Genomic DNA, 13,124 nt, shown 5'->3' on the forward strand with positions numbered 1-13,124 from the left:
GTGATATTTGGGAGATTAGAAAAATTAGTGGAAGACACATTTGTGTATCCACTAATATTTCTCAAGATCACACGAAGTCGAATTCATCTTTCATCGCAAACTGCATTGTTCAACTAGTATCAGAAGATCCTCGTAAACCAATTAAAGCATTAGTTAAAGAAGTGATCACTCGTTTTGGTTATACAGTGACATATAGGAAGGCTTGGAGGGATCATAGGAGGAGTTACCTCGTTGGTTGAATGTTGTTCAATATTATGCATCATGTATAATTGTAAGATATTCAGCATCTAACCATGAAGAACATAACACTTTAATTATTGATAGAGTTTTTTGGGCTTTCAAGCCATGCATTAAAGGATTTGGTTTTTGCAAACCAATCCTTCAAGTGGATGACACATTTTTTAGTGGAAAATATACTAGAACATTGTTAATAGTAGTTCCCAAGATGGTAATATACATATATTTCCAGTAGCATTTGTCATTGTGAAGGAGAGACCAAAGAAGCATGAAATGATTTTTCTACAATCTTCGGACATGTTACCCCACAACTAAATATTTGTATAATATCAGATAGGGGTACAGGTTTGTTGGGTGCACTACGTACTGAGCTCTCTCAATGGTCTGATGGTCAATCTGTATATTGCACTTGTTAGAGCAACATATCATAGACTCAACTCATGGTTTGTACACCATAGAAATGAAGCAACTAACATGATAAGGGCGGGTCATGTTTATTGCGAAGAATTGACTAATGTGATTAACTAAAATAACCAAAAAGCTACATGTCAAATTGTACGAAATTTTTCACGGGAATCTGGAGTCTCAGAGGCGGAAGTTGCTAGTACCGGTGGTAGTCGACATTCAAGAGTATATACAATTAGATTAATCAAAAATTGATGTGATTGGGGGAATTTCAATCACTTGAATTGCCATGTTCTCATGTTATTGCTACTTGTGTATCATTGAACTTAGACTATGGGCAGTTTTATCATAAATTTATAGGTTAGAGAACTTGCACAATGTTTATGGACATGAGTTTCCACCCATTACAACTGAAGAATACTGACCTCCTTATTTAGGTCCAACCTTCATTTCTAATCCCGTTATGCGTAGGAAATACATCTCTCTAGACGGAGCATATTCAACCGGATCGGTAATAACAACAACATTTCTAATTATATTTTATTTTAAATTGTATTGACATATTCTAACATTTTAATTTTTTCCATTTTTTTAGTACAATTTTATCAAAATGATTCGGGATAAGTGTGCTCCTACAAATGTATTTTCAAATCCGTTGGAGTAGTTGAATGACGTCTATCAAAACTGCAAATGAGATTATGGAAGCGTTTGCTCAACTAATTTCAATTGTCTTCTCCTCAACTACTTCTCAAGCTCCTCCTACACAACAGTTTCAAATGTCTATTTCACCTGACTATCAACAACATTATGATAGTCAAACTGAGACGGATACTTATCCGCACGCATACACTCAAACTTATGCTCCTCAGCAACAACAACAACCCTTTGAGTTTGACAGTTACGGAATAATGGGTGACTACTCATTTTCTCACTTAGCATCTTCTTCGCAATTTCAAGGAATGCCATCAATGTTTGACAGTACTTCAAATACTTCATTCTTGACATTCAACTCTCAACAATATTATCAACTGACAATGCCTTCACAACCAAACCAAGGCGATTAAGATGATGACAATGATGAAGACAAAGATGAGAAGCAACCACAACTAGCTAGAGGTGAAAGACAACATCAATCACAACAACATCAACATCAACTAAGAGTCCAACCACCTCGAAGGAGAAAGACACCTGAATGTGAAACATCATCTCATAGACACCATTAACATTTTCTATTCTTGTTTTGTTTTCTGTAATGTAATGATTTTCAAATTCCTACTACAATTATGAAATTTTCTTGTTCTGTTTTCTATGAAATTTTCTTATTATTTCAATTTATACATTTAAAATTTATGTTAATAATTTTAACAAAAATTATCCAAATTCCATAAAAATAAAACTTTACTAAAATTATCATATTCAATTAAATTTTAAAGTTTTAGTTTTACAAGTTTAATTTAATTATATTATTTTTATAAACTAAAAATCATAAAATATTAAAAACAAATTTAAATGTTGTGTAAGGAAACAAACTCCACCCAATCTCGTGTACTGGGTACACGACTATGGAAGTCGCGTATCCCATACACGATTTCATTAAGGAGAGAGAAAGTATGCATGGAAATCGTGGATATAGTCCATGAGTTTCTTGGAAAATCGTGGATGGGATCCACGAGTTTGGTAAAATCGTGGATGGCATCCACGAGATCCTAAAAAATGCACCATTCCCGTAATTATTTGAAAAGTTACCCCAAACGTGGAATAATATAATCAAACTATACTACCCACGTAAATTTTCCTTATCTTCCCTTAACATCTACTATGGTATAATTTTTTGGTTTATTTATTATATAAATTGAGGCGATGTGCAACTATAAAAATATAGTGGTTTATTTAATTTCAGTAAATATCATAAATATATGTGTAATAATTTATTTAAAAAGAACTAAATCTAACTATCTTAGGAGAACAAAAAATTATTCATGTACATATACATCCCTACTATGATCAAAACATCAAAGATTTCATCTATATCTATACTATATATAAAGTCAAAACATGAAATAACTTTTCTCATAGTGTAATTTTCATTTCCTATATTGCCCTTAACATTATTTAATTTTTACAAAAAAACTATATAATCCTAAGCGACTACCACCTATACATTAATTAACCACATATCTCACCTTAAATTAAACATTATCATAAATACACAAAAAATATAATATATAAAAATTGAATATATGGTATCACACAATATACGCCGACAGACATAAAGTACTTGTACACACTAGTAGTTAATAATGACACTCATCACTCATTAGAAACGGTAGATCTTTGTAAATGATATATTTGGCACTACCAAAAAAATTCACATCGAAGATGATATATAACACTGCAAACACACATTGGTTTATCACAACAAACCCAAATCCAGAAATTCATCTTTCATCAAACAGATCACAATTCTCCCCCAATTTTTTTTTTCTGTTTGTTCTTATATTACCACTTAAAAATAAAATAAGAAGTAAAATGAAAAAAAAAAATCATGTTCTCTCATAACAGAATCTTACTTACTCTCACATAATTAAATATCATATTCCCAATCTTACATCTGATAATAATTTACATTTCTGTCAGCCTCACAAAAAATGTGAAAAAAATAACGAAAAAATAGAAGAAAGTATAAAACATTACATCATAGGCATAGAGCGGTACAATGAAAGTAACCATTACCGATAGCCACGTCAGCATCAACATCTAACGGCGGCACGTTAAGATCAAACGGTAACGGCGCTTTAAACGACGATGAAGCAATGTTGTCTCCGTCATCAACCACCGACGACGACGAGTCGCAGTCACTATGGCAGTCTTCCGCCACCACCGGCGGAGTACGAGGATATCTTCTTGTCGCCACCGGCGGAGGCACGGCGGATGGATGACGGGGACCGCTGAAGGACTCAACGGTGCTGCTCATTCCACTAGATGTTGGTCTATTAGGGTTAATAACAACATGGTCATTAAAACCACCACCGCCGTTGGTGGCGTAGTAACGGTGGTGGTGGAAGTTAGGATCGGTGGGTAGGTGATGGTAAAAGGGTGAAGGGTTAATAGGGAAGTTTGTTTTTGCTTTGGGACCACGGAGGGATATAGCAGCCGCGTCGTAAGCACGCGCCGCATCCTCGGCGGAATCGAATGTTCCAAGCCATACCCTTGCTTTCTTCAATGGGTCTCTAATCTCCGCCGCGAATCTCCCCCACGGTCTCTTTCTCACGCCACGGTACCGTGGCTCCACCGGAGGTATCATCTCTAACGCTTCCGTCGCCGGCGCAGATATTTTCCTCATGATGAAGAAGGAGCAATCTGGTTAGGTAAATGGGAAAAAGAGAGAAACCCAGATTCAGAAAAGAGGAAAAGATTGGGTCTTGGAAGTGGATCAGAGAAAAAGGGTTTTATTTATAAAGTGAAGAAGAAATGGGAAGAGAGAAAGAGAGGTAGATTAGGAAAAAAAGAAAAGGAGTGGTGTTGGAAGTAAGAGAGATTTGATAGAGTGCAATTTTAATGGATCATTGAGAAGGATGAGAATAAAGGGAATGGAGGGGCACAATCATCTCTTCCTCCTCTTCTCCACACACACACACAAATTGTTAATAAAAATTCTTAGAAATTATCGTATCCCAAATATGCTATATAGTATGATAATTTCAATTTTTTATATATAGTTTCCCTTCAATTCCATGGAATAAAAATATTTTCCATGTTACTAATATAATTTTATTTTAATTAATCAGAGTAAAATTTGAAGAAATGTTTCCTCCTGTTTATATGTTCTTAAATCTTAAAAATCTTTTTTATTTGAACTTTTTGTTATATAATATCGTTATGACATATAACACTAAATAAAATATTATTTCCCATATAGTTATAAATTCTAAGTATTGATTATTTATATCGCATAGATATCATATCATTTAGTTCAACATTTAAATTCGGATCCAATTGTCATTTTATTTAAGGCTGAATTTTACCTTCCCAAATTCGAAATCCAAAACCATGAATACAATGTTTAAAAAAATGACCCACATAACTCGCCTTGTCCGATGTCGAATTTCTCTAACCCACATAACACGTATAATGGTTGTTTATAAAATGACTAAGATCCTTATATAATCAAAACTTAACTTATATATGTGTATGTGTTTGTCTGTATAACAGTTTAGATGTATTAGGGTAAGATATCAAAATTGAACTCAAACTTGAACGAGGTTGAAAAATTAAACTCAAACTAAATGAAACGAATTTTCCTTATCAATCCTGATTCAGATCATATTTTCATTATTTATTTAATCTCTTTAACAAAGGTTTTGAGTATATATTCTTATAGATGGTTGACCAAAGCCTTGTATGGACCCCATCACAGTTGAACCACACACTCCTCTCCCTTCCAACCAAGAACCTAGGCACCCCAATGATTCAACCTTTTTGTAACCCTCATATTTTAAATTGAAGGTTGTGTCCATGGGTGTCACCACCACTTCAAGGTTGTGGAAATTATCAAATTGAGTTTTGTCCTTGTCAATAAAATTTTTAATGCACTCAAAATAATGCCAATGAATCTAACAACCTACCAATTACATTAATGAAATGAAATAATTTTTCATATAATTAAAATAAAGTAAATAGTTAGCTAGCATTTAGAGTATGATCTCTTTGTTACACGAACGAAAAGAAAATATTTGTGGGTGAAAGCATACATATTCTAATAAAATTTTGACAATCAAAAGAATCTTGAGGTGAACTTCAAATGTTATTAGTATTCCAAAAAAGTTCTTTAATAATAAAAATTAATTATAATATTAAGCTACAAAACAAATAGATAGTTTATTGAGTTGTAAATCCTTAATAAGTATTGACATAACAATTAACATTTACTTAAGATAAAATATGATGCAAATGTAAGAAATAGTAATAAGGATATACTTGAAAAAGAAGTAATAGTAATGTCTTCTACTTCAAAATAATCAGTATTTGATTAAAAAAGCTCAACATTACTTATTTATAAATTATATATTAATTATGTTAATGGACCTTAATTTTTTAATGAGTATTAAAAGTGGTAATTAACATGTAATTTAAGATATAATAAGAATGAATAATAGATAAATAAAATGTATTTTGTAAGTAAGAAAATGAGAAAATGAGAAAATGAGTGGTCACATATGGGTGGACAAAAGAGCAGCATATAAGGAGGGCCTATCATCTCTTTTATTGTGAGTCATAGTTTTCTGTTGTTTGGTTACGCTTCTTTTATTATTCCATCCAACGCACCGACCCAACCTAATAATATAATAATCTCATCTAATCTTCTCACCACCCAACCAACCAACCAACCAACCCCCTTTAACCCTTTGGAGCTGTTATTAAATTGAATATTCATAAATAAAAACAAGAGTTTGCATTAAGTCAAGGTTTCAATTCATTCAATACAATGTGTATTGTCTTTACCTTCGCATACATATATGAGTAATTTTTGTTTAGTTCGGAAATTATTATTAACATTATGAATTTCTTAAAAAAGAAAGAAAATTCTCTTAATAGAGTTTTATCTTGAGTAAGTTGAGAGTGGGTAAGGCTATTAATTTGTTATTTTATGAATTATGATTGATTACAAAATATTAGTAGACATTTCAAAAACGATAATAATCTTGCCATGATAAAGTAAACATAAATGAAGGCTTGCAAATTTGCAATCACATTAAGAATATATTACAGGCAAAAACAAACAAAAATTACATGATTATGTGAATTTCACCTTATTCAGTATTATAGAGTAGTATGAATCTTTTTTTTCTCTCCTACTGAAGGCAATCATGTTCGAGTCGAGAATATCCACATGTATGTGAGATTAACTTTCTTAATGAGTATTTTTCATCCATAAGACTCGAACATGAGACCTTGCTTAAAGAGAATCAAGGTCATATATACCACTTGAAACAATACCTGTTGGTCAGTTGTATGAATCTTTGTGTGATAGTTCTAAGTTCTAACAAATAGAAGGAAGGACAGAGTGAAAGAGATAAATTATACAAATTAAGGGTATGCATCATTCTTAGTAGTATATATGTCTCTATTAATTTAGAGTATTTTCTTGCAAAGCAACAAAACGTACTGTATATATTAAAGGATTAGCATAAGTGGAGCAATGAGAAAAACTTAATGAAGAAACAAAAACTCTAATAAATTAAATAGGGATAGTTACAAACAAATGAGTGAAAGAAACCGATAAAACTACAAACTACTATTGAATATTTATGATAAATACTACTGAGAAACAATATTAATAATAACAATGATATATAGTCCAAATAATGATGCATGTCTAACTAGCTTCATCTAACACCCACTTCATTTTCGTTCTTCAGTAACCTGTGGGGAATTCGCACTTCCCATACTCTGCAACACACAGAATCACAAATAAATCACCTTTTCAATATACATTCTCAATGAAATATCTTTCCTTTTTTTCAAAAAACAAAAATAAGTGCATGGATTGATACAAGAGGAATGCTAATAAGTTCCTAGTTAAGGAATCCAATGAAAAATGTATATAAAGGAAATCACAATTTTTAATATAAAAAATTGTTACACTTTTTGATATAAACTTGTTATATTTGTGAAAAGTCATTCACATAAGAGTCTCCCCTTCATCATCATAAATGGTTAATATTATTCAATACATCTAAATATTAATAGCCACTGATGTAAGCTTCAAAAGCCAATTTTTTCTTTTGCCCTAAAAGAAAAATATCATGAAAGAACAATTTTTAGAGCTAACCAAACGTTTTAAAAAAAAAAAAAAACAATCTTGAAGCGAAAAAACCGGAAAAAAATAGTAGCAGTACTTACTAGGAGGTTGAGTAACAACATAAGCAGCACCACCAAAATCACAGGATCCAGACGCACGTGAGTTTTTCTGATAGTAACTGTTGAAAGCATATGAAGCATGTGCCTCCAAAGTGTTAGGATTATAACACGTGGCACCATTCTGAATCGGGGTACAATCAGCTCCACCCTCACCACATGCATAATCCAGTGCACCCTGCAATTTCTCTTTCCCAACATCACCACTCGCTACGCACCAACTCTCTCCACTAAACGACGTCGTTGAACCATTATTCCCATTCACCGGAACCTCTCTCTTCCCAACACCAGAAGAATTAACATTAGCCTCCGTCAAAGTTAACGGAATATCATAAACCTTTTGTTCACTCGGATAGAACAACCCATAGTTCCGTTCAGATGTGGGCCCAGGCTTTTGGTTCTCGTTAAATAACGCAAAGAGAAACACGTTGAGTGAATCATTGGGCCTTAACGGCGTCCCACGCCCCGTCAAAACACGTTTAACTAAGTTTCCATTATACGACGCCGCATTGTCTTCACCAGCTCCAATCTCGTTAGAATCCCCTTTCGATGGCCAACCGGTTTCTGTTACGGTAACGTTAACGTCGTCGTATTTGAGTGCTGACATGGCAGCATAAACGGCGTCGATTTGAGCATCCAACAAATTCGTATAACGGAAACCGTTACCAGAATCAACGACGCCAGGGTTTTCTTTAAAGAGTGCGTAATCGAGAGATATTTTATCTGAGTTTGCGGAATATGCGAAAAAAGGATATGCGTTTATCATCAGATAAGATCCGGTTCGGCGAAGGAACTCGAGCATGGGTTTAATAACCGGTTCGACCAGTTCCGGTTTAAATGAACCGGATGAAACTGGGTAAGAGGTTTCTAACGCTGAGAGTGCGATGGGTGAAGAGATTTTAATGTCTTTGTGTAAATTGAATTTTGTTAAAGAGGCGTGAACGTTCTTCATGGCGGGAACGAGGTAATTGGTGTAGTTGTTGGCGAAGACTTCGTTGCCAACGGCGATGGCTTCAATTTCGGTGGCGGGGTGGTAGCCGGAGATGTTAGCTTTGACCCACGCGTCGGTGAAGGATTGATTGGCGGCGGAGGAGGAGAGGAGCTCGTTCGGCATGGCTACTATTACTTTGATGGATGTGTTGGCGAAAGCGGTTACTACATTGGCGTCGGTGTCGTAGAGCTTCACACGGTTCAGGCCCTCGGTTTTGAGGAGCTCCACCACCTTTGACGGCGAAGGTAGGTCGTTCGCCACCCTTCCATAGTTTATTCCGATTGAACCACTCGCTTCTGTAAAACAAAAATGTGCAAATATCACGTAAATAGTGATCAAGAACTTCGAAACACAGAAAGGGATGAAGTACGTGAATATGACACCATCGACATTGATAATGAAATACATTTACATGGTTTTCAATTGTGATCACTATTTCCAATATATTACATTGTTTTCATAGTAGCAACCAACCATGGAATGGACTACTGTGTAAAAATATGAGCAATATGATTATAATTGTAATCAGCTAATTTTAAGAATATCCAAATATCTATCATAGACATGCATTTATCTTGAAATATCAATAACTTATAGACATAGATAAAAAGTGTATATCTTTTCATTTATATGTGGTGAACACAAATCAATTACTAATTAAAGAAGAAGAATGCATATTTTACCTGATGAAGGAACAAAGAGTGAGATGAGCATGAGGAAGATATATAAGGCGAATGATGCCATAGTGTGCTGTTTATGAAAGAAGCAGAACATTAAGGTGGAGATAAAAGAAAGAAAGTAAAGAGTGTTTATTTGGTTGTGATGAGAAAGTGTGAAGTTATATAGACACAGAAGTGGTGGGTTAGTGGAAAACTAAGAAGATACGTGTTACGGGAAATGAGGGACTTGGTGGTAAAGGGTTAAAAATGACTTTCACTTTACGCTATGTTGGGACTCAAGTTCAAGTAGGAGACCCACCCACTAATGCACTATTTTAGAAAGTTAGGTTTGACATTGTTAAGGTAAGTGTTTTAGGCCAGCTATGTTGAAACTGAACGAGGATGTGAAGGGTTGGGGTATATCTTTGTAAAACTATACCTCATGTTACAAAAATGGCTTTGAAGAGCCAAGGGGTGAGGCTCCAATGATTTTGCTTAAAATTGAACGTTGGACTTGGCCATACATGCTTGGTTTGTTTTTTCTGGATATTAAAAAATAGATATAATAAAAATGGGTTGATAAATTGTAGGAGGTTCACCATACTAGTATCCTACAGTTGTTTTATCCAATATGGTTATCTTTTCCCTTTCATACACCTGCTCGCTGAAGATATTTCTTTTCCATTTTCCTTATTTGTCTGCTTGTTGTTGAAAGTCGAATTTTGTTGTTGTTGTTGTAGCAAAATACTTGAATTACAAGTTTGTCGTGTGTATAAGAAAAAAGTATTCTTTGTTCAGAAAGTAAACAACGGTTCACAAAAATTCTGAAGCTAGTTGACCTTTTGCTTCGGGTGGGTAATCAACTATTCATATATAGATCATTATTCATTAGGTAGCTAAGAGTGCGTTTCTTCTGGCTTAATTTTTAATAATAAACGATTTTAGTTCAAAAATAATCACTTTTAACATATGTTTGGTTTGACTTCTCAAAAATGATTGGAGCCAAAAGGCAGAGATATACTAATGCACTAACACAAAAACATAAAGGCAGAAATATAATGCAGAAATCGCTTGTGTGTTGCTGTTTGAACTTTACAAGTTAATTTAATTAAAGAGGGTTGTAGATGTGTAATAATTAATGTGTAAAACTTCAGCAACAATCTTTACATTTGTAGAGGGTTGATAGTACCTCACAATAAGTAGTGGATATTGTCCTATTACCTTCCCCATTAAAAAATGATGGAAAATTGTGATAGAAGCTTAGAGTAAGTTTTCTGCAGTTGGTTTATTTGGTCACCTAAGAAGGATGCCCCTAGAGTTTATTTCTGGAATTTTCGGGTAAGGATATATTTTTTGGTGTTGCATTAAGCATGCACATAATTCAATATATAGGTTGTCAGAAAAGCTATAACTCATGGGTCATTAACAATAAGTTATTAGGCTTAAAGGCCCCTTAAGAACAAGCTAACCGATGAGGATGAGGGTGACGGACAAATCAACCTCGTTATGTACTTTCTCCCTCATCCCTTCCTTATTTTATTATTGATGATGAGGTTTGTATTTTGCTATCATGTGTTCATGCTTTGGAGGTGGTAATTGTCATTATTTATCTTGCATGATTAGTATAATTAGTTTAATTAGGGGGTGATGCCTAAGATGCATCTTGTATCAGCTAGTGTTATATTATACAGCCATTGTGGATACTAAATTTGCTTTTTACTTGTGAAGGCTGATAACCAATTTTTGGGGTGCTTAAATTACAATCTTCCCCGGTCTCAAATTTTTGAAAATTCACAAGCAATCAACCAAAATTAAGATGAAGTTTAGTCTCCGAAACATTTGATCTCAAACCAGCTACATATGCGTGAGCCAAGAGTAATTCATTATAGTTTTTAAGGTACGATGATCCAACCTAATATATAACTACTAACTAAATACAGAAGCTTTCAATTATTTGATTTCTTCTGCTGCAACAGGCAACATGAAAAAGAAGCTCATAGACATAGATATTGAAGTGTTGAGACATGATGTTCCTAATCACCCCTCCTGAGGTAATTAATTAGTCCCAGGTTTGAACCTGTTCTTGGCAGATTCAATATTAGTTTCACCAATAGTACCATCTTGTGCACCAACAGTTTTGGCTACCACTCCTTGTTTTGCTTCCTTAACCTTCTCCTCTGCAATTCTTTGGAATTCTTCAGCTGTGGAAGGTGCCCTTTCTTCTATCCACCGCCCACGGTTTCCATTCATTGCTTGTCCATAATTCTGATACATATATGTGCATGCATGGTTCATAAATTTGTTCATTCAATAACCAAAAAATACATCACTCCCTAATCACTCTGAACAATTTGAGTTTATTTCACTTTCAAGTTCCACAAACCAAAAAACTTTACTTCCTTTCAGGTTCTTGATCCACTTAATTTCCACTCCCCAGAAAACCTTCCATTAAATACATGAAACCTACCTACTAGTCGTTTGTGTAATGGTATAAGCCTCACTAGATCATCATACTAGACTAAAAGTCAATTCCTAGTTAAGAGCAAGATTTATTCGGAGAGACAGCTGCTACGCACCTCAAAAGTGATTAGTTTCTAACTCATAGATGAGTGATACACTCATTATACAAAAAAAAACACAAGCAATATCTAAAATCCACATCCTACCTACCGACCACAAACTGAAAACAATTGTTGTCTTCAAAATTATTTTGGTAAATGCGATCATTCTCATACAATATAAAAAATTCCACAGTAAATAGCTTAATGAAAATAGTGATAACACATTAGAATTGTTGGCATGCAAATTAAACGAAAAATAAAATAAAAATAGAGAGTATACCTTAATGCAGTTGTAGAACGGTGAACTTGGCTTTACCAAGGAAGATCTTGAAGTGGCATAGAGAAGAGTGATTAATTGGCCACAAACCATGCTGTTTTGCTTCCTCTATTTCCAACTTGTTTTACTGAGAATAATTAGTTAAAAATATAGTGTAGTGGGAACAAGTGACTCTAAACTCTTCAGCATCAAATTATATAGACAAAGTGCTGTGTCAGCTGTGCTGTATTGCTATTTCAATGTGCTACTTCATGCAACCCAAAAACAAAAGGACAAAAGTTGCACCTAACCTCAATTCAGATAGGCATGCCTAATGCATTGCCATGCCATGCCCTTTTTACATGCAACAAGATTCGACACAATTCGACACAAGTGATTGTTTTTCCTCATGTTTTCAATAATAAAAATATGATTTTATGGTAAATAAAAGGATAAATATATCATTTTATGTGTTATTTTGTAGTTTTTGTCTCTTCATTCATAGAGATGATCCTTATATGTTAATCAAAATTAGGAATTGCAATACCATGCTACATCTACCTATCACCTATGCTATGAAACTTTTAATCTAGTTTAATACATAACTGTATATCAACAGTTCAGTGATTAAGGATTAAAAGATTTTATATTGTGCACATACCCATTAAGTTTGATTCTCATTCCAAACCATTAGTTAATTTTAAAAATGAAGCAATTTTGAACTTTCTTTGTAATAGTTCTCGACAAAGTTTTATTCCTACTCTAAACCATTTATTTGATTTTGATTGTGTATGAAAAAAATTGTTGAAAGTGACAAAAGTTATTTTGATGATCTTTACGCTCAAGAAAAAATAGTCATTAGTTTTTTGGTTGAGAAAATTATTGATATTCAAAAAATAATTAGCTTAGAGTTTGGTCAAATCAAGGTATTCTTTTATATGTACTTTGCAGCGACAGAGTTCTAATTCGAAAAAACTAATGTTCCCAATAGACAACTTAAATAATATAGTCATGACTATGAGATATAAATTTTGACATAAAAATATAGATATGTTTTACTTGTCTTAGTTTACTCAAGGTTTAAATATGTAAAAAAC

General features: G+C 33.7%; 3 protein-coding genes across 4 annotated transcripts; all 3 read right to left on the reverse strand.

Moving 5' to 3' along the window:
• Positions 3,227-4,257, reverse strand: LOC109359101 (ethylene-responsive transcription factor 3-like). Of its 2 annotated transcripts, XM_019603624.1 has the most exons (2): positions 4,032-4,256; positions 3,227-3,954 (listed from the first exon to the last, which is right to left on the reverse strand). In XM_019603624.1, exon 2 carries the CDS (start codon positions 3,944-3,946, stop codon positions 3,338-3,340), a length of 609 nt encoding a protein of 202 aa, XP_019459169.1. In that variant the 5' UTR covers positions 3,947-3,954; positions 4,032-4,256; the 3' UTR covers positions 3,227-3,337. The 2 variants fall into 2 exon arrangements, with proteins under 2 accessions (XP_019459169.1, XP_019459168.1); XM_019603623.1 differs by having other exon boundaries at positions 3,227-4,257.
• LOC109359099 (glucan endo-1,3-beta-glucosidase 13-like) lies at positions 6,889-9,329 on the reverse strand. The gene is made up of 3 exons (XM_019603622.1): positions 9,235-9,329; positions 7,546-8,847; positions 6,889-7,092 (listed from the first exon to the last, which is right to left on the reverse strand). Exons 1-3 carry the CDS (start codon positions 9,323-9,325, stop codon positions 7,058-7,060), a joined length of 1,428 nt encoding a protein of 475 aa, XP_019459167.1. The 5' UTR covers positions 9,326-9,329; the 3' UTR covers positions 6,889-7,057.
• Positions 11,000-12,232, reverse strand: LOC109361344. The gene is made up of 2 exons (XM_019606807.1): positions 12,052-12,232; positions 11,000-11,475 (listed from the first exon to the last, which is right to left on the reverse strand). Exons 1-2 carry the CDS (start codon positions 12,139-12,141, stop codon positions 11,266-11,268), a joined length of 300 nt encoding a protein of 99 aa, XP_019462352.1. The 5' UTR covers positions 12,142-12,232; the 3' UTR covers positions 11,000-11,265.

Source organism: Lupinus angustifolius, chromosome LG11, assembly GCF_001865875.1.
Source record: "Lupinus angustifolius cultivar Tanjil chromosome LG11, LupAngTanjil_v1.0, whole genome shotgun sequence".
NCBI classification, from domain to species: domain Eukaryota; kingdom Viridiplantae; phylum Streptophyta; class Magnoliopsida; order Fabales; family Fabaceae; genus Lupinus; species Lupinus angustifolius.